Source organism: Callithrix jacchus, chromosome 7 (assembly GCF_049354715.1).
Source record: "Callithrix jacchus isolate 240 chromosome 7, calJac240_pri, whole genome shotgun sequence".
Taxonomy (NCBI): Eukaryota; Metazoa; Chordata; class Mammalia; order Primates; family Cebidae; genus Callithrix; species Callithrix jacchus.
This window is the reverse complement of record NC_133508.1, coordinates 40,630,336-40,650,184: the sequence shown is the minus strand read 5'-3', so window position 1 is coordinate 40,650,184 and position 19,849 is coordinate 40,630,336. Positions and strand designations below refer to the sequence as shown.

General features: G+C 59.1%; 1 protein-coding gene across 14 annotated transcripts in view; it reads left to right on the top strand.

Moving 5' to 3' along the window:
* Positions 1-19,705, top strand: part of MMEL1 (membrane metalloendopeptidase like 1) — a 36,523-nt gene extending 16,818 nt beyond the window's left edge. For 4 of the 14 annotated variants that reach the window (XM_035307460.3, XM_035307463.3, XM_035307459.3 and 1 more), the window contains 22 exons: positions 3,314-3,391; positions 4,181-4,240; positions 4,865-5,026; positions 5,274-5,354; positions 7,601-7,696; positions 8,271-8,389; positions 8,925-8,990; positions 9,561-9,695; positions 9,792-9,881; positions 12,019-12,155; positions 12,502-12,595; positions 14,099-14,227; positions 14,650-14,748; positions 15,355-15,438; positions 15,833-15,936; positions 16,272-16,330; positions 16,737-16,856; positions 17,671-17,804; positions 17,916-17,981; positions 18,375-18,470; positions 18,756-18,832; positions 19,265-19,705. In XM_035307460.3, coding sequence (XP_035163351.1) covers positions 3,314-3,391; positions 4,181-4,240; positions 4,865-5,026; positions 5,274-5,354; positions 7,601-7,696; positions 8,271-8,389; positions 8,925-8,990; positions 9,561-9,695; positions 9,792-9,881; positions 12,019-12,155; positions 12,502-12,595; positions 14,099-14,227; positions 14,650-14,748; positions 15,355-15,438; positions 15,833-15,936; positions 16,272-16,330; positions 16,737-16,856; positions 17,671-17,804; positions 17,916-17,981; positions 18,375-18,470; positions 18,756-18,832; positions 19,265-19,364 — 2,186 coding nt within the window. In that variant the 3' untranslated portion in view covers positions 19,365-19,705. Of the gene's footprint in view, positions 1-3,313; positions 3,392-4,180; positions 4,241-4,864; positions 5,027-5,136; positions 5,355-7,600; positions 7,697-8,270; positions 8,390-8,924; positions 8,991-9,560; positions 9,696-9,791; positions 9,882-12,018; positions 12,156-12,501; positions 12,596-14,098; positions 14,228-14,649; positions 14,749-15,354; positions 15,439-15,832; positions 15,937-16,271; positions 16,331-16,736; positions 16,857-17,670; positions 17,805-17,915; positions 17,982-18,374; positions 18,471-18,755; positions 18,833-19,264 lie in introns of all 14 variants that reach the window. The other 10 variants (XM_078330096.1, XM_078330097.1, XM_078330098.1 and 7 more) reach the window with 6 other exon arrangements.
* Positions 19,706-19,849: the final 144 nt, after the last annotated feature.

Here is a 19,849-nt window from a genome sequence, read left to right as displayed (position 1 = left end):
TTCTGTATGAGAGATTTGTCTGTTCTCCCTCATTTATTTATTTGCTCAATGATTTGTGAATAATTTATTTTATACTTTGCATTATAATCCACTACTATGTTGCGTTGCTCAAATTGTTCCAACTCTGGCCACTGGGAGTTGTCAGCTGCTCTCTGACCTTCTGTGTATCCCCATTACTGTGACTTTGGGGTGAGTTTTGGGGAGGGAGACCTTTCTTGTTTTTTGACACTTCCACACGTCCCAAGCTCATTCCGTATGTTTCCTGCCCTCGTTGTATAATCGACCATTTTCCAAGGAGCCCATTTTACCGGATAATGGTATCAGAAACCAAGAGCCTCTAGGATAAGGTGGTGTCTAAAAAACGAACACACAGAAACCCAGGGCCAGGTCCTACTCACTGCTCATCACTAGTCCCTGGTCGTTGCTGCTCCTGGCCTAGCTCACCTGGCAGAGCACAGGAATGTGTTTGTATCTATGACTCCATCTAGACACTCATCTCTATAAATATTTCTATATGCACCATCTGCCTCTATATTAAGCCAAAAATGAGCTCACACTGATGTCTCTGCCACCACATGGACCCTTCCAACCTCTTTCCTTTCCTTGTCTGTAACTTCTCACTGCAGCAGCAACCAGCCCAGCCACCTGCTATCCACTTACTTTTTCCATTACAATACACACGAGTAGTGGTTTCAGAATTAGGCTGGGATCCCATGAAGAACAGCCCTAACACCCAGAGGACAGCACTTACCTACAGTTTCTTTGGCCTTTAGTCTCACAGACTCTACTCGTTTCTAGTTACTTAGGTCAGCACTTGACTCCCCTATTCATTTCAATGAGACTGTTTTACACGTCTGTCACACACCTCGAGTCTCGTTCTGCATTTCACCCTGGGATCTCCTGTCTACATGATTCTTTAATTTGCATACAGTAAGGTTTACTCTTTGTGCTATAAAGTTATGTGGGTTTTAACAAATGCATTCACCATTCACCATCATGGTATCATACAGAATAATTTCACTGCCCCCAAAAAGCCCCTTTCCTTTATCTATTCAACATCCATTGCCCCGAACTCCTAGCAGCCACGATTCACCATCTCTCATCTAAAGTTTTGTTTTTCCAGAGTGTCACATAATTGGAATCAGACAGTGTGTAGCTCATGGTATTTTTTTGGTTTTTGATTTTTTGGGTTTTTTTTCCTTGGGAAACACCCCTCTATTTCTCTATACCTTTTATTCTGAAGTTGCAAGACTGAAATAAAATTCTTGCCTTTCCCACTTAACAGAGGCCCATGTTTTGGGCATCAGCTGATGGATGTCATGTATGTGCATGTACTGTGAAATGATAAGCTATTAGACGTGTGTCAGCCCCAAAATGGGGGCACCACACTTACAGTATGCCCACAGGACAGGCTTGTCAGGGCTGTCTCATACACTCACACATTTACTTGGCTAGTTGAGTAGCGGAGATGCACCAGGTCCTGTTTTATCCAGTGTGTGACCCCTGCTCTGCTCTCCATGTGACTGGAGCCCCAGGTCTGGCTGGTTCTCGGCCGCTCATTCTACTTACTGCATTTCAGAACTTCACTTGTTTGTTTGTTTGATTTTTGTTTTTGTAGTTTCTTTCTTTTTTTTTTAAATTGCATTTTAGGTTTTGGGGGTTTTGGGGGTTTTTTAGACAGGGTCTTACTCTGCCTCCCAGGCTGGAATGCAGTGATGCAATCTTAGCTCACTGCAGCCTCAACCTCCTGGGCTCAAGCAATCCTCCCACCTCAGCCTCCTGAGTAGCTGGAACTACAGACGTGTCCTGCCATGCTTGAACGGCCTTGCCTGGCATGTCTGCCCCTCCTCGTGCTTTGATTCCAGAAGCAGAGCAGCCACAGGCCTCTCCTCTCCTGGGATGGCCTCGTTCCTCTCTGGGATTCAATTCATTCTGGTTTCTCCATGTCCTCGGCACTCGTGGGTTTCTAAATGTGCCCGTGTTGTAGCTTCTCCAGCTCTCACGGGTAGGGTGGGGGCCACAGTCAATTTCAACTTGCCACATCCCAATCAGAAGCAGAAAGCACTTGCCGTCCTTGTCACCACTTTGGTCGGAGGTCAAATGTCCTTCCGATCCACTCTTGCTGAGGAGGGGGCCTCTGGTGTCCACAGTCAGGCTCTGGTCCGCAGGCTCTGGGTTGCCGACACTGGCAACCCCACGGGGCAGCCGTGTCTTCCACTGGCACACACCTCCTTTCTGTTGCTGGCCTGGGGTTCCTTTGCTCTGAAGCTCAGCCCTGCCCATCAGCACTTTGCCTCCATGTCTGCAGCACTTTCTACGTTTCCATCTGGTGGGTGGGGTCGGTGGCTCCTTGAGAGCTGGGCTGTGCTGGGCTCACATCTGAACTCCAGTGCCCAGCATGTGGCCTGGTTCACAGCCATCGTCCAATGCTGGGTTAATGGTCCTTCGAGTGGCCAAGCCCCCAAGGGGCTGATATTTTTGTAGCTTCTAGCACTCTCTCTGCAGTCTCTGCCCAGGGCTAGCCCAGATTTGAGGCCTGCCAACAGCCCTGACCTGAACGAGCCCTGTTCCCTCCTTCCACTCAGTCTTCTGCATGCCTCACTGCTGGGGAAATTCAGCCCCAAGCCGGGTCTGAAGGTAGCCAGACCTGGCTTATCAACTTTCTGAACCTGGGGTCCCTCCTCTCCCCGGCCCTCCGTCCTCTCCCACACCTCTCTCCAGGCAGATAACAGCCATCCCAGGAGCCCCCGGTGCTGACCAGGTAGGCCCCTCCCAGCAGGCAGTGGAGGCACATGGGGAGGGTGGCTTGGCACCTTCAGCAGACAGTGAGGGTGGGGGGGGCTGGGGTTGAGGGTCATCAATCAGCGGGAAATCAATCACCCCCTCCAAAGGGGCCCTGTCCCTCTAAATGAGCCTGCCCTGTGGGACTTCAGGAGCACGCCACCTTGTGTGGGTCTGGCCGGGGTCAGGAAGATCCTGAGGTAGAGGAGGCTATCAGGAGGGGAAAGCACCCCAGGACCCCTCTAAGCCCTGGGACATCCGGGACCGTGGGATGGGTGGAGGCAAAATTGAAAGGGGGGCTGGCAAGGCAGGGCAAACCGCCCCCATTCAAGCCCAGCGGGAGGCACGTGGAGCAGCCCCTGCATGCCCTCTTCGGTTCTCCTATCTTGCTGCCCCAGGGACCAGCCCTCACTACAGGGGCAGGGCTGCAGCACCCAGCACCGTGGGGAAACAGCGTGCTGCCCCACGGAGGACCCAGCACCCAGGGAGTTGCTCCAGGGAGGCCCTGGCTGAACTCTGTGTTTCTCCCCAGGGAAACAGCTGCCACAACTTGCTAGCCGGCTGTGCTCCTTAGAGGAGGAGAGGACCTTTGTAAAACGAAAAGCCCGAGGTAGCCTTGGCCTTCCCTTCCAAAGTAGCCCTGGCAGGTGGGCACAGGCCTCCCGTGGGGCAGGGGACTCCGTGGAGGGGCACAGAGCCTGCGGCCAGGCTGGGTTCTACCCAACTGTCACATGCCGCAGGAGGGGCTTGGGGAGAGACAGAGGCAGGGACAACAGCCAGGTGCGTCTGCTGGGCGCAGGAGGCTTTCTGGGCACTGTGGGCGCTCCACCCAACTCCTACGTGGCCTCAGCACATTCAATTCCACCGCCTGGCACAGGGGTGGGGCAGGCCGGACAGGGCATGCAGAGAGGGCAGCAGGGCAGGCTGCCTGGAGGAGCTGGTCCTAGCAGCAGGTGAGTGTGGGCTGGGCAGAAGGCAGGAGGGAGAATGGCCAGCTTCAGCCCGTGGGGCCTGGGGCGGCTGTGGGGGTCCACAGAGGCAGAGTGTGTATAGGGGCTCCCAGGTCCCTGCAGGGGTCAAGGACGAAGAACGAAGCTCACCATCACCAAAGGCCTCAGGCCCAGGCCACCTGGGGGAGGACCTGGGCTGCCAGGCTGGACCGCCCATGGGAGTGGGAGATGGGTGGAGGTCCACGCTGAACCCACCCCAGCCTATGCCATTACCCGGGCCTCGCCCTACTTGCTTTAGCTCATGTCCCCACCCACCCTGGCCTTGCTCCGCACCCCAGTCTATGCCTAGCCTCATGCCACACCCACCGGGCCTTGCCCCGCCCACACCCACTCCAGTCATGCCCCGCCCTCTCGGCGGCTCCAGTGCTCAGGCTGCTCCTTGCCGGCAGGGATCCCAGAGTCCCAGGAGGGGAGCGAGGTCTGCACCACCCCTGGCTGTGTGATGGCAGGTAAACACCCCCCCTTGCCCTCCACAGCCTGCTCTGGGGCTGGGGGCTCACGGCTGACATGGGCACAGGCCCTGTCCAAGACCCAGGGGAGCAGCTCCAAGACAGGGCTGTGGAGCCACATGGGCCGGACTCGCTGTGGAGTTGGGGGAGCTGGTGTTCTGCTGGCGTCTGGCACCCGCTGGGTCCCCAGTCCCGAGCCTCCAGCAGCCAGGCCCTGCCACGACGTTCTACAAATAAAATTTTTTTAAAATAGCATTCAGGCAAGGTGGCACACATCTGTGATGCCAGCTTCTGGGAGGCTGAGGCGGGAGGATCGCTTAAGCCCAGCAGCTCAAGGCTGCGGTGAGCTGATCATGCCACTGCTCTCCAGCCTGGGCAGCGGAGTGAGACCCTGTCTCTAAAAATAAATGAGTGAAAACTCTAGCACTGACCCCAGGCTGGGTGATTCCATCGCTGCAGCTCAGAGAGGGTGGTTAACTCTCCCAGGGCCCACAGCCTCACTGGATGGACAGCAGCCCCTTCCCAAGGGACCAGGCTGTCTCCTGGGCCGGGAGACAGGCTTCTGGGCTGTCCACAACTCTCTCAGTCTCCCCTCTCCCTGCTCCATGCCATGGGGACGAGCAGCCGCCAGGATCCTCCAGAACATGGACCCGACCATGGAACCGTGTGATGACTTCTACCAGTTCGCATGCGGAGGCTGGCTGCGGCACCACGTGATCCCCGAGACCAACTCAAGATACAGCATCTTCGACATCCTCCGCGACCAGGTGGAGGTCATCCTCAAAGGTAACAGCGCCTGGTGGGTGAGCAATGGGTGATGCCCAACAAGATGGCACTGGGCCAGGAGTTGGGTCTGGTTGTGTCTCGCCCCTGTTTCTGCTTCCTCCTTGGTCCAGTGTGCACAGAGGAGAGGGAATAAGGGCCCAGCAGCTGGGGAACCGCCTCTTGCCAAGTGCTGCAGAGGTGTGGGGACCTGTGACTTGGCCCCTGCAGCCTCGTCGGGCCTCTGTCCCACCTTCTCCTGTGCCCACAGTGGTGCTAGAGAATTCCACGGCCAAGGACCGGCCGGCTGTGGAGAAGGCCAAGATGCTGTACCGCTCCTGCATGAACGAGAGTGAGTGGGGGTAGTCAGGAAGGGGCCGATGTGGGGACCGGGGCAGGCTGCCCTGCCAGGGCCTATCACAGCCCGAGGACCCCATGGCTGCCCCCAGGGTGCCTTCAGGACTCATGCCAGAGGGCCTGAGTACTGCACCCCACACCCAGCCACTGGGTCCAGGCTCATAGTAATGCCAGCTGGCCTGCAACCTCACTCACACCCCAAGCCCAGCACAGGCCACACTTTCCAGGTTGCAGGAAGACTCTGTGTGTGTGTGTGTGCGTGTGTGTGTATTATATGTATATGTGTGTATGTACATGCATGCATGAGTGTATGTTTTATGTGTATGTGTGTGCATGTGTATATGTGCATACATATGTGCATGTGTTTACATGTATATGTATGTATGCATGTATCTGGGTATATGTATATATGTGGTTTGTGCATGTGTACATGTGTCCATGAGGGCACATGTGTTGTGTATGCAAGTATATGTATTGTGTTATGTGTATGCGTATATGTATATGCATGCATGTGTGTACATGTGTACATTGTGTGCACGTGTGTTGTAACATATGTGTGTATTGCCTATACTGTATATGTGTATTGTGTGTATGTGTATGTGTGTAGTGGGTGTTGTGTGTGCATGTATGTGTGTATGTGTGTGCATGTATGTGTTGTGTATATGTGTACTGTGTGTATTTGTGTGTACGTATGTATGTGTATGTGTTGTGTGCATGTATATGTGTATGTGTGTAGTGGGTGTGTGTTGTGTATATGTGTAGTGTGTGTATTTGTGTATGTGTATATGTGTATGTGTTATGTGCATGTGTGTATGTGTATGTGTGTAGTGGATGTGTGTTGTGTGTGTATATGTGTGTTGTGTATGTGTACTGTGTGTACTTGTGATGTGTATATGTGTATGTGTTGTGTGCATGTGTGTGTTGTGTGTATTTGTGTGTGAATATGCGTGTGTCACATGTGCATGTGTGTGTGCATGTGGATGTGTGTGTGTGGTGTGGGGGACAGATTGTCCCCGTTTTGGTTCCCATTAAAGGAATTCAGTGCTTCACGCACCCCCTCCCAGCGCCCTTTAGCTCCTCCGCTTGGGGGTCTGCAGGCCCAGCCCGTGGTTGTGGTTGCTGCAGAGACGGCACCTCTGCTGAGCACCAGGGTTCAGAGCTGGCTGTTTTCTCCGGGGTGTCTTGTGAAGCCTCTGCCCGACTGTGGAACTCACTGGAACCCTGGCTTTAGGGGGTGTCTCTGTGAGACCCCCTGCCTGGGTGCACTGGGCTTGTCTCCTCCCCATAGAAACTGAAGGTCAGGCCCCCAGTCTGGGCCATACCCCCAATATCCCCAAGGAGACGATATCCTGTGTCCCCACCTTTACTTAATTTTTGGCCTGAGAGGCTAAATATACAAAGAGCAGGGGCCAGACCATCTGGAAACCTGGAACTCGACTCAGGACCCTGCAGCCCAACCGGGAACCCAGCCCTTTATCCGCAGTAGGCAGCCCAGGGGTCAGATGGCACTGCCCACAGCATCCCGCCCAAACCAGCAGGGACCCAATTCATAACTGACAGCTTCCCCTGTAATGCCTGTCCCCGCTTCCAACGTAGGGCCCCAGCCAAGCCCAGAGGAGCCTGGCTTCTAGTGAGCCCACCATAGCCTTCTGGGACAGCGGCCCCCACTCTGCCCACCGGGTCTCCCCTGTGCCACCAGGAAGCCCTCTCGCTCCCTGCCAGCCCCTGGTCTGACTGGGCACCTGCCTCTGTGGTCGTCACCTGTTCCCACGGTGATTCCCTCCACATCCCCACCTTTCACCTCATCTTGAGGACAGTGCTCCTGAGCTGCTGAGCCAAGACACAGAACACATGCGGGCCCCAAGGACTCCCCTGCCTCCCCCCGCACCCCGTCCCAGCATGCCCGGTGCCACCGCCTGAGTCCTCGCGGAGGCTTGGCCTGCACCCAGAGCCTCCTCTCCTCTCCCAGGCTCCCTGCCTGCTGGCCGGCTCCTAGGCCCAAGGGGCTCCCACCCATCAGCCTCTTTGTCCCCCAGGGCTCATGTGCTTTTATCAGCCCCCAGGTCTCCTTTCACACCCGAGTCCAATCTGAGCCTCCACCTCCCGCACTGCAGAGCTGCCATGATGCTGGTCTGTGATGGGAGGGCGTGCGCCTGCCCTGGCCAGCCGCGTCCCCAGGGCTGTGTCATGGTGCGTGAGCCACGGGGAGGCTGGGAGAGTGACCACTGCGTCCCTCCTCAGATGTGATAGAGAGGCGAGGCTCTCAGCCCCTGCTCGACACCTTGGAGGTGGTGGGAGGCTGGCCAGTGGCCATGGACAAGTGGAACGAGACCACAGGTAAGGCCAGTCCTGGTGGCAGCCTCATAGGCAGACAGAAGAGGACGCCGGCCAGGGTTCCTTGGGGCTGAGGTCTTCCAGGAAGGGATCCTACCCCTAACCTCCAGCTGCCTGCTCTCAGAAGCCCCAAGAGGCCCAACCCAGCCACAGCCACCTCAGGGTCCTGGGAGGTAGCTCAGGCTCCATGCTGGAGAGGCTGTAGCCCATGGCCAGTCCCATCCAGCCCTGGGGAGGGGCGCCCTTCCCAGCCTCCTGGAAGGAATCAACTCCCAGGTCCAAGCCAGCCCCGGCTCACGCACCATGACACAGCCCTGGGGCTTGCACTCCATTCTCTCGGGAGCAGGAGTGGTGCCAGGTGCTGCGCCCAACCCCCTCCCATCACCTGGGGGCCCGCCTGTCGCTCCTGGGGGCTCTTAGAGATAATGTGCCCCACATCCCCCAGCTTCCAAGGCCCACAGGTGAGCTCCCCACCCTCTGCCCCTGAGTTCCTGGCTCCGGAGGCCAGATTCACTGACAAGGGGCTGGGCTGGGACCCCAGAGCCGCCAGTCTCCAGCCTGGGTGCTGCCTCCGCAGGCCTCAAGTGGGAGCTGGAGCGGCAGCTGGCGTTGATGAACTCACAGTTCAACAGGCGCGTCCTCATCGACCTCTTCGTCTGGAACGACGACCAGAACTCCAGCCGGCATGTCATCTACGTACGCGCCGCGCCAGTAGGCAGGGTTAGGCAGGGCCCCCAAGCCTGGCTGGGGCTCTCGCAGCACAGCAGGAGGACAGGCCAGGTAGTCAGGTGGGCTCCCCACTCCTGTCCACAGCCATGGGCTATGCAGTTCCTGTGGAGCCTCGTGGCCGAGCTGGCGGTCAAAGCACAACCCGGCTCTGGTCAGAGGGGCAGGGGCTCCTGGACAGCGGGGCTGGGGCCAGAGCAGGCAGCCTGACCTCGAGGAGCCACTGCTGGCCACGGGCTGGAGACCAAAGAGAAACCACATGAAACAAATACGCACCCCACTCTGGGGGAGCCGTGGATGCTGCGGGCCCCTCCATCCCACCCAGCCCAGCACCCCCACCATCACCCAGAGCAGGGCCTGGGCTCCCAAGTCCAGCACCAGCTCTGGCACCGACTCCTGGGCAGAGCACCGGTCCACGGGCACAGTCCTTGGGCTGCTGCCCACCTCAGCCAGGCTGTGGGGCCCCTAGGCCCCTGGCCCGGGGTCACAGCTTCTATGTTTCCAGATAGACCAGCCCACCTTGGGCATGCCGTCCCGAGACTACTACTTCAGCGGCGGTAGAGACCGGAAGGTGGGTGGGGCCTCACTGCAGCACCGGACCCCCGTGGCCCCCACCCCATGGGCTGGCCTTCTCATCACCCACCCGGCTTCACTCCCCGCAGCTGGTGTAGTGAGCAACTGTGCAGTGAGCCCAGCACTGAGGTGGGGGTGGGCAGACATAACCCATTACTTGCCACCATCCCCGGAGACGTTCCCTCAACACGCCGGCCAGGCCCGGGGACAATCTCTGCTCAGCAGCAGCTCCATGAGGCAGAACTGTCATGCCCGTCCTCGAAATGCAGAACCTCCCACCCCGGCACCCACAGCCTCAGCACCCACCCTGTGCCAACCCTTACAGGCAGCCACACAGTTTAAGCCCCCAGCAGCTCCAGGGGTGGGTCCCCCAGCCAGAGGCTCGGGCACAGGTCACGTGTCTGAGAAGCTCCCCCTCAGCACTCTGTGTACCCAAGAGCTCACTGGCCAAGGTGGGTTGACAAGCATCGGGGCTGCCCCATGTCCTACGCCCACTCCACCCCCACAGAGGCCCCGGGGGCCATGGTGGCCAAGCCCACCCAGCCCCGCCCTGCGTCCTTTGGCCCAGGTTCGGGAAGCATACCTGCAGCTCATGGTGTCAGTGGCCACGATGCTGCGGGAGGACGAGAACCTTCCCAGGGACAGCCGCCGGGTGCAGGAGGACATGGCGCAGGTGCTGCAGCTGGAGACGCAGCTGGCCAAGGTGAGGGGCGGGGCGGACAGGGATCGGGCAGGGAGCTGGCAGGGAGACCCAGGCTGCATCTGGGCCGCCCACCTGTGTGACCCCTGTCCCTGGCAGGCCACAGCACCCCAGGAGGAGAGGCACGATGTCATCGCCCTCTACCATCGGATGGGCCTGAAGGAGCTGCAAAGCCAGTTTGGCTTGAAGGTGAGGCACACACCGCCCAGGAAGCTGGTGCTGACCAGGTGGGGACTCGTGGGGGACATGGAAGCGGCCCTCTGAGGGGGCACCTTGCCTCGAATTTAAGCTCAGAAACATCCCCACCCCGAGCAGGGAGCCCCTGTAACTGATCACCAACACTGCTCAGAGCAGTGCCGGCACGGTTACTCATGTCGCTGGGCAGAACAGCAGCACCCACTGCACCATCCTGGGACAGAGTCACCCATCTGTGCGGTGCTGTGATAACCCCGGTCACCAGCAGCTCCCTGAGCAGGATGGAGGCCTCAGGGAGCTGCTGGTGTTTGGGGGTGTGCAGAGTCCCACCCAGGGCTCTCAGACCGCAGGCCCCACTCAGAACCTTAGCACGGTGCTGGCTCCTGGTCCTGCCTGCCAGATGGAGCAGCTCCCCCTGGCCACACCCTCAGGAGCTCTCCTCCCCAGTGCCCAGGCCAGGCCCCGCCCTGTGATCAGAGATGGGGGCTAGAGAGGAGCGGCCCAGCCTGGGAAGGGGCGAGTCCCCCACCCTCTCAGACAACTCAGAGCAGCGGGCCTTCTCGAGGGTCTCCGTCACCGGGAGACACAGGCGTGCGGCTGCCGAAAAGGACACCCAAGTCAGAGGGGGGAGGGCAAGGGCAGAAGGGGGTCCAAACTCCTGCCCCCCCAACTGAAGGATGTCCCTGGCTTTATTTCATGTTTGCTGTGACTGGACTGCTTAGGACTTTGAGCCTAATGCTGATGTCATGACAGCAGACGTTGGAAGAAACGCCTGTAGCATTTTACCATGAAATTTTACGTTTGGTTGGGTGCGGTGGCTCATGCCTATAATCCCAGCACTCTGGGAGGCTGAGGCAGGCGGATCACCTGAGGTCAGGAACTCGAGACCAGCCTGGCCAACATGGTGAAACCCTGTCTCTACTAAAAGTACAAAAATTGGCCAGGCGTGGTAATTTTTGTCTGTCTCAAAAATAAATCAATAAACAAATGAATAAATTTTATGTTTGCTATGGACTTGTTTTTGCTGCTGCAGTTTCATACATTTCCTTTATCAAATTACAGAACTTTCCTTCTATTTTTGTTTTCTTTTCCTTTTTTGAGGCAGTCTTGCTCTGTCACTCAGGCTGGAGTGCAGTGGAGTGATCTCAGCTCACTGTAACCTCCGCCTCCCAGGTTCAAGCAATTCTTGTGCCTCAGCCTCCCGAGTAGCTATGATTACAGGTGTGTGCCACCACACCCGGCTAATTTTTGTATTTTTAGTAGACACAGAGTTTCGCCATGTTGGCCAGGCTGGTCTTGAACTCCTAGTCTCAGGTGATCTGCCTGCCTCAGCCTCCCAAAGTGTTGGGATTGCCAGCGTGAGCCACCGCACCTGGCCCTTCTCTTTTTACTTTGCCAAGACGGCAGATTTATGAGATGCCTTTTCTCCATCTGTTGAAGCATCCGTGGCTTCCCTCCTTTATTCAGTTACCCTCGTGAATCACACTGATTGGATTTTCAACTGTTACACCAAACTTGTATTCCTTGAATCAATCTAATTTGGCTGTGATGTGTTAGCATTTTATACAACCATGGCTAGGTTCTATTTGCTCATGTTTTGGTTAGAACATTTGTACCTGTAACACACATAAGACTGGCTTATCATTTGCTCTGCTTCTAATATTCTCACTTCGGTAGTAAGGTTATTCTTGGCCTCAAAGATCAAGTCAAAAAGCATCTTCTCATCTCTGGAGAGTTTTAGTAAGATGGCAGTTTTCCTTAAATATCAGATAAAGTCCACCGATAAAGCCAGATGGGCCTGGAAATTTCTTTGTGGGAATGTTTCAAATTAAAGGTTCCATTGATTCAACCTGGAAGACTATTCATATTTTCTATTTTTTTCATTTTTGCTAAGTTGCATTTTTCTAGGAATTTGCGGTTATACTTAGCTTTTGCATTTATCTGCATAGTCGCCTGTGTTTGTATAGCTGTAGGAGGTTCTGTAATAATGCCACCGCCCTTTACTGATTCCAACTGCCTGCACCTTCTCTCTTATTCCTCGAACATTCTTCAGTGGGGGCTGGATTTCTTTCTTAGGTTCCCAGGAACTGTTTCTCCCTCTCCCTCTTTCTCCCACTTCCTCTGTCTGCAGGGATTTAACTGGACTCTCTTTATACAAACCGTGCTGTCCTCTGTGAACGTCAAGCTGCTGCCAGATGAGGAAGTGGTGGTGTACGGCGTCCCCTACCTGCAGAACCTTGAAAGCATCCTCGACACCTACTCAGCCAGGTGAGGCCCAGGGAAGGCTCCAAAGGCCTCGACATTGGCCCTGCTCTCCCATCTCCCCAACGCAGCTTCTGCTCCCAGGAGGGGACCCTATGAAGCATTTGCTCTGTGGGTGTGGGACATGAGGGGTTAAGTTTCCGTGGCCAGTGGAGCCTCACATTACAGGTGTGTCACATCCCAAGCCTCCGGGGCAGACTGGCTGGATCTGGAGGCGATTGTCCTGGAGGCTTTCTCCAGCACCCATAACTCTGTTTGGGGTGGAACATGCCAGCCAGGGGCCCTAAGCATATCCCCTCCCTTGCAGAGACCACTCACCTTTGTCCCCCACAACCCTCTACCCTCTGCCCAGGACCATACAGAACTACCTGGCCTGGCGCCTGGTGCTGGACCGCATTGGCAGCCTGAGTCAGAGGTTCAAAGACACACGAGTGAACTACCGCAGGGTAAGCCCTGCCTCCGCCTGGAGCCTGGCCCATCACTCACTCATCCCTGCCACGGTGCTGAGCAAACACTGTGGGCAAGCACCGAGGTCCACACCAGGGCCCCAGACAGGGACGAGGCGGGGCCAGGCGCCCACCCTGGTGGAGGGTCAACCATAAGCAGTCAACACAGCGGAACGCAGCCCTGCCAGAACCACAGAGTGTGATGTGGTGGGGAGGACGAGGGCGGGAGCACTGCTTTGGGGAGGTGACATCTGAGACCTAAAAGCCTAAAGAGACTGCAGGGTGATTTCCCGGGAGCAGAAACAGCCAGGGCCAGGGCAGAGGCCAAGGCCAGAGCAGGCAGAGGCCAAGGGGCCGGACCTGGGGTCAGCAGAGGACAGGAAGGAGAAGAAAGAGGGCAGGGAGGGAGAGGAGGTGACCACCAGGAGGGAGGGGAGGTGACCACCAGCCGCAGCAGCCAGTTTGGGTTATACTCCCATCTGAAAGGCGCTGCGGTGCTAAGAGCAGAGACTCGGTCAGATTCCTGCTCCTTTGGTCACTGTGGCTGCTGCAGGGCTGGGGTTAGGGTGGAGACAGGGAGGCCCTAGGGGCATTCTGGCTGTTCTGGGGAGAGTGAGCTGAGTGGGGGCAGTGTCAGCCTGGAGGCTGATGTCACCCAGGGGAGGTGACAGGCTTGGCCAGGGCGCTGGCAGACAGACAGACAGAGGGGAGATGTGGAGCACAACGGCTGAGGGGCTGGGCAGAGGGGCTAAGGGCAGAGGGGAGTCGGGACTCTCAAGACCTCTGCTGGAGCACTGGGAGGGACAGAGGCCCCACCGAGATGGAGAGACTGAGGCACAGGCAAGCTGGGGCAGGTCAAGCCTCCCGCTGCCATGGCGGGTCAGAGACATCTATGAGCCAAGCATGGGGGGCACTGAGTCTAGGAGCTCTGGAGAGGAAGGAAGGGCTGCCTCCCTTCCCGGAGGGCAGGAAATCCTGCAGCGCAAAGGCGTGGCAGGACCATGGGCAGAGCTGTCCCCGGGCTGGCCTGAGCCTGGGGCCGAGTCTTGTGCCCCTGGGTCCCTGGGGACAGATGAGCAGGTGTTCTCACAGCTGCTTCAGCAATGGGGAGAGCAGGGCCTAGGAGCTGGTGGCTGAGAGAGACGTGGTCCTAGGCCTTGCTCCGGGGTCAGCACCAGCCCTGTGCCTTGTGACTGGAGGTGGAGTCCTGGAGAGCAGAGTCCAGTCAGACAACTAGGACAGGGGCGGGGGAGGAACTCCCCCAGCTCCCCAGGGTAACAGCCCAGCTCTCATCTAGGGAGCCCCCCCACTCACAATGGCACCCCCATCCTCCCCTGGCTGCAGCAGCACCCAGAGGTGAGGCTGAGACCATCCGTCCCCCCGCCGGGCCCCAGGGCACCCTGAGGCTGAGGATGGGTAGGTCTGCTCCCCACATAAGCCCAGGGCACCCCACCAGGCCTGGGGAGGCTGACAAGGGTGCCTGGGATGACCGGTGGTCCCCAGGCACTGTTCGGCACGATGGTGGAGGAGGTGCGCTGGCGTGAGTGTGTAGGCTACGTCAACAGCAACATGGAAAGCGCCGTGGGCTCACTCTACGTCAGGGAGGCCTTCCCCAGAGACAGCAAGAGCATGGTGAGCACCTCATCCATGGCCCACTGGGGCCAGCCTTCCACGGGGAAGCCCAGCCTCCCTGCCCTGGGACTCCCGCCCCGCCCAGGCTTAGGGGCAGCTGGGGGAGCCACGTCTGCTCCAACACACCAGACGGAGGCCAAGGGAAGCCCTTCCCTCCCACCCCCATGCCCCTGACCCCAGCTGCCATCAAGCCCCACTCCTGGGCCCTGCAGGTCCAGCTGAGAAAGGCACAGGTGGTACAAGTTTTCCCAGGCCCATGAGGACCCTGAAAGGGGGGTCATCCCCCAACTGCCCTATACCTCACCTGAGAGGCTCACAGGTGGGTGGCCTGGGCCTTGCCCCACTGGGGCTCAGATTAGACGAAGGCTGGTCACCTTGCCTCCGGGTGAATCTGGGACATGAGGGCCATGCCTGCCTCCCAGGTCAGAGAACTCGTTGGCAAGGTGCGGGCAGTGTTTGTGGAGACTCTGGATGAGCTGAGCTGGATGGACGAGGAGTCCAAGGAGAAGGCACGAGAGAAGGTGCGTGGCTTACAGAGGCTGGGCAGCCGGGACCAGACCTGGGCACGGGCAGCCACCCCAACAGACCCGCCCAACGGCCCCCCATGGGGAGATGGCCATCCTGGGAGGCACAGACAGGACCACCCGCCCACTACAGAGCTGAGGAAAAGCAGGCGGGAATGGGAACCAGGCCTGGGACATCCCCAGTGCTCCCCAGGAGCCAGTGTGAGTAGCAGTGACCTTGGGAGCGAGGGTCAGACCCACCAGAAACCCCTCTGGACCCAAGTGACAGATGGCAGCCAAGTGACCTCTCCAGGGTCCCCACCTGGACCCCCAGAGGGCTGTTGTGTTCTGAGTCAGCTGGGCAAAGCCCCCCATGTTCTGTCCCCATTGAACCTCCCAAGAGCCTGCAAGGTGGGGGCCCAGTCCTAGAGCCCCCCCAGCCCCTCACCCACAGGACAGGGAGAGCACAGCCGGGATGCTTCAGGCCGACCCGTCCCGCTGTGGGGTAGCTACTGACCAGATCCCCAGCCGACCCCTCCCACAGTAGGACAGCTACTGACCAGATCCCCAGCCGACCCCTCCCACAGTGGGGCAGCCACTGACCGGCCCCTCCTCCCCACTCAGGCCATGAGCATCCAGGAGCAGATTGGCCACCCTGACTACATCCTGGAGGAGAGGAACAGGCGCCTGGACGAGGAGTACTCCAACGTGGGCCCCCCCCACCACTGCTGCCCACTTCTCCCCTTGTAGCCACCCCAGTCCCAAACCACCCCCCACACCGTGAACATGGGGCCCAGATTGCCTGGGGGTGCTCCATGCCAAGCCCTTCGCCTTCCTACCAGGCACTAACACCACCGTCCTCTAGGGTGGTGGCTCCAGTACTACTCTCAGTGTACAGATGGGGAAACTGAGGCCTGGAGGGACGAGGGACTTGCTTGGAGTCATGTAAACCCTCACTGCCAGGGTTCACCTGCACCCACAGCCAGCTGTCCATGTGCAGATGCCTGGCAAGGCTTGAGGTCCTTCCCCAACCTGGACCTCTCCCCTTGCCCTGCTGAGGGCCCAGACTGAGTACCTGGCAGTGACTGGCCCTCTCCCACAGCTGAACTTCTCGGAGGACCTGTACTTTGAGAACGGTCTGCAGAACCTCAAGGTGGGCGCCCAGCGGGGCCTCAGGAAGCTTCGGGAAAAGGCGGACCCAAATCTGTGAGTGGCGTCACTGGTGCAGCAAGGGCAGGGCAGGGAGTGGTCAGCAAGGCGTGCAGGGCTACCTGGTGGGCAGGGGGACGATGCGTGGCTGGGGTGCAGTGGCAGCTCAGAGGGGCAGTCACTGGGCCCGTCTCAGACTGAGTTCCCCATCACCCTCTGCTTTCTGGGGCCCAAGTCTCCCCTTCCTCAGGGACCCCAGGAAGGAACCAGATCTTGGGATAGGCCTGGCCCCTGCTCTAGGATGGCTGGGGTGGGCTCTGGTCCATCGAGGCAGGGAGGGGCCAGAGGGTCCTGGGAGAAGCGGCTCCCAGAGACCGGCTTATCAATCACAGGTGGATCATCGGGGCGGCCGTGGTCAATGCGTTCTACTCCCCAAACCGAAACCAGATCGGTAAGTTCCTGCCCTCCCCACCCGCATGGGCCCTTTGGTGCCAGAGCTGAAGGGGTGGCTTGCCAGCCCCTGCCGACCCTTCCTCCTGGGGGTATCCCAGCCTGTTCTCAGAAGGGGAGCAGGCACCCGCTCTCCCAGAGCACCCCTTGCTGCCCCCAGGGGAACATTAGCTGCTGTGCCCGTGCGTGGCTCCAGGAGGGACTGCACAGGAGGTGGGAGGAGCTGAACTGGGGTCCTGGGTCTGCCTCTGAACCTCCGTGTCCTCATCTGTAAATTGAGGGGTCTTGACCTCTACCTCCCAGTCTGTGGGGTGGAATGTCAGAACCCCAGCGGCGCCATCCCTGAGCCTGGCGCATGGAAGATGCATCCACTCACAGCCTGTTCTTTGTCCCACTCCTGGGGACAGTGTTCCCTGCCGGGATCCTCCAGCCCCCCTTGTTCAGCGAGGAGCAGCCGCAGGCCTTGAACTTCGGAGGCATTGGGACGGTGATTGGACACGAGATCACCCACGGCTTCGACAACAGCGGTGAGGGCCGCCCTCCGACCACGCTCCCCTCCCCTCTCCACGGGAAGAGCCCGAAAGGGGTCTGGGGGTGGCCCATTCAGCCCCTTCGTGGCTTCAGTGGGGACACCGAGGCCAGGTCCCCAGGGAGCTGTAGGGGCAGAGCAGACCTTGAATGCCAGGCTGGGACCTTGCATGGGGGCATCCACTCCCACCATAGAGGAAGAGACCCAGGGACTCCAGCTCGTGACCCTGACTCCACCTAGCACTGGGCACTTTCCTCCCTCGGCCTGTGACATGGGAACAACAGCACTGCCCAGCACAGCAGTGAAGCCCAGATCCCAGCCTGGGGGCCTCTCCAGACCTGGCATCCTCCACCCTGGGGGTGTCCAGCCCCACCATGGCCATGCCGATCTCTGCCACTCAGGGGGGACCACCCTACCTGGGACAGGGGCCCCGCTGGTTTTCCCTTGTGGCTCAGCCATCAGGACCTTCCGTGGGCAGCCCCACGTCCCCAGGGACCACGTGCTCCCCTCACCTGGGGCTTAGAGTTTGGGCATCACAGAAGGAGCCCTTAAACTCTGGAGCTTCAAGACATCAGGACCCAGGTGCTAGGCCCTTGCCTCGGGGTAATATGGGAGGCCACTGAAGGCCTCCCTCTCTGGGGGCCTGTGTAGCCCCAGACAGCTGCTGCCCCTTGGAGCCCGCGACACTCTTCAGGCTCAGCCTGCTCAGGACAGTGGGCTCTCTGTGGTTGGGCTGCCTGCAGTGGGGGCAGGAGACGCCAGGCGCAGCACGGCCAGGGCTGTGTGGGCAGCCCTCCTCTGCCCCTGCCCAGGCCGGAACTTCGACAAGAACGGCAACATGATGGACTGGTGGAGTAACTTCTCCAGCCAGCACTTCTGGGAGCAGTCGGAGTGCATGATCTACCAGTACGGCAACTACTCCTGGGACCTAGCGGAGGGGCAGAACGTGAGCGCAGCCACCAGCACGGAGGCTGAGGGGGACTGGAGCCCCAGCCCTGTCCCTCGGGAGAGGGAAGTCAGGGCCTCGGCTGCCCTCAAACCTGGCTCCTGTGCGCAGGTGAACGGATTCAACACCCTTGGGGAAAACATTGCGGACAATGGAGGAGTGCGGCAAGCCTATCAGGTGAGGCCCGGAGGGGATGGGGCGCTCGCTCAGGACCCCGGCAGGGGATGGGGCGCCAGGGGCTCACTGGGGAGCCCAGCAGGGGATGGGGCACCAGGGCTTGCTGGGGACCCTGGCAGGGGATGGGGCACTGGGGGTTTGCTCAGGACAGGCGCTGTGCAGTTGGCTGCCTGGCCAGGGATCCCCCCAAGCCCAGCTCAGGGTTCCCTGAGTGACTGAGGTGGTAAGCGCTCACCCATGGGGTCTGCGGAGGGGCCCTGCACAGGGTCCCTACAGGAGCAGTACCCCCACAGGGGTAGGTCCTGGAGCCAGACCTCTGCTCTGCCCCAACACCTGAGGGCTCTGGAGTCCAGGCTGGCAGGCCCGAGCCCAGCTCCCGTCCGGTGCCTGCAGGCCTACCTCAAGTGGATGGCAGAGGGTGGCAAGGACCAGCAGCTGCCCGGCCTAGCTCTCACCCACGAGCAGCTCTTCTTCATCAACTACGCCCAGGTGGCAGCCGCAGTCCTGGTCCCACCGTCCCCACGATTCCCTGCTCATCTCTGGAGGACCCGCTCTGGGGACCAGAGCACAGCATGGAAGGCCCCTTGGGGGAAAAGCATGAGGGGCAGGGTGGGAGCTGGAGGAGTCCAGTGCTGATGGGAGGAGGGGGGACACCCACTGGCTCCCCCCACCCCACCCTAGAAGGGACAGCCTGGGGATGGTGGAGACCCTCCCCCACCCCTCCCGGCCATCCCACCCCTATCTTCTGTAACCACGCCCCCCACACGCCCACAGGTATGGTGTGGGTCCTACCGGCCCGAGTTTGCCATCCAGTCCATCAAGACGGACGTCCACAGTCCCCTAAAATACAGGCAAGTGCTCCCATGCCCACACCCCCCTTGCCACCCATGACCCCCTCGACCCCACCCCAGTGGCCTGTAAGAGTTAAAGAAAAAAGCACAAAAAGCGGCTCCACAGTCAAAAACAGGTTTACTTTGGGAATGAACCTGGATGGGGCTTCTCGCTGATTTCAAGAGCATTCTCTTACCAACTGAGAGTACTTAAGGGTTTAGGGAGGGAGAGCTTATCGCAGGCTCAGAACGTTTCTGTGTGAGGAAAGTTTTATTGCAGGGTTGGCGTGTTTCTGGTTGGAGGGAGTTTATCTCACGGTTGGCATCTTTCTGGTCATGCTGACATTAGCCATTAGGCTGACGTTGGGCTGGTTTCTAGTCAAGGGAATTAAAAGTGGCCATGTTTGTGCGACGCTCCTGCTCAGTCACACTTGCCCATCCACACACCCACAGGGTTCTGGGCTCGCTGCAGAACCTGGCCGCCTTCGCAGACACATTCCACTGCACCCAGGGCACCCCCATGCACCCCAAGGAGCGATGCCGCGTGTGGTAGCCAAGGCCCAGCCGCACTGCGTGGCCCACGCCCACCCGCTGCTTGGAGGCCTGTGTGGAGAACGTGCAGCCAGCGGAGACCCAGCAGATGCCCCGCCCCAGCTGGCCATGTCAAACCTGCCTGCCAGGTATCTGCGCCTGGCCTCCAGTGCGGCCACCTGCCTGACACCCAGGGATGAACAGTGTCCGGTACAGTGGCAGCCCAGAGCCCCCTCCACAGACACTCTCAGGGCTCAGCGCCCCACCACAACCCTACAAAGACTGTGTCCTGCCCACCCTCCAAAGCGCAGTCTCCCAGTGTCCACAGCTTCAGACTTGAGCTAAGTAAATGCTTCAAAGAAATCGGAGGCCTTGCTTGTCTGGGACAGACTAGGGTGAGCAGACAGGTGGCAGTGGCCTCGGGCGAGACAGCTGCCTGGGGGGGAGAGTGACAGCTGGGAGCTGAGGGGGAGGGAGCCGGTTCCAGCCAGATTTCCCAGGGTCCAG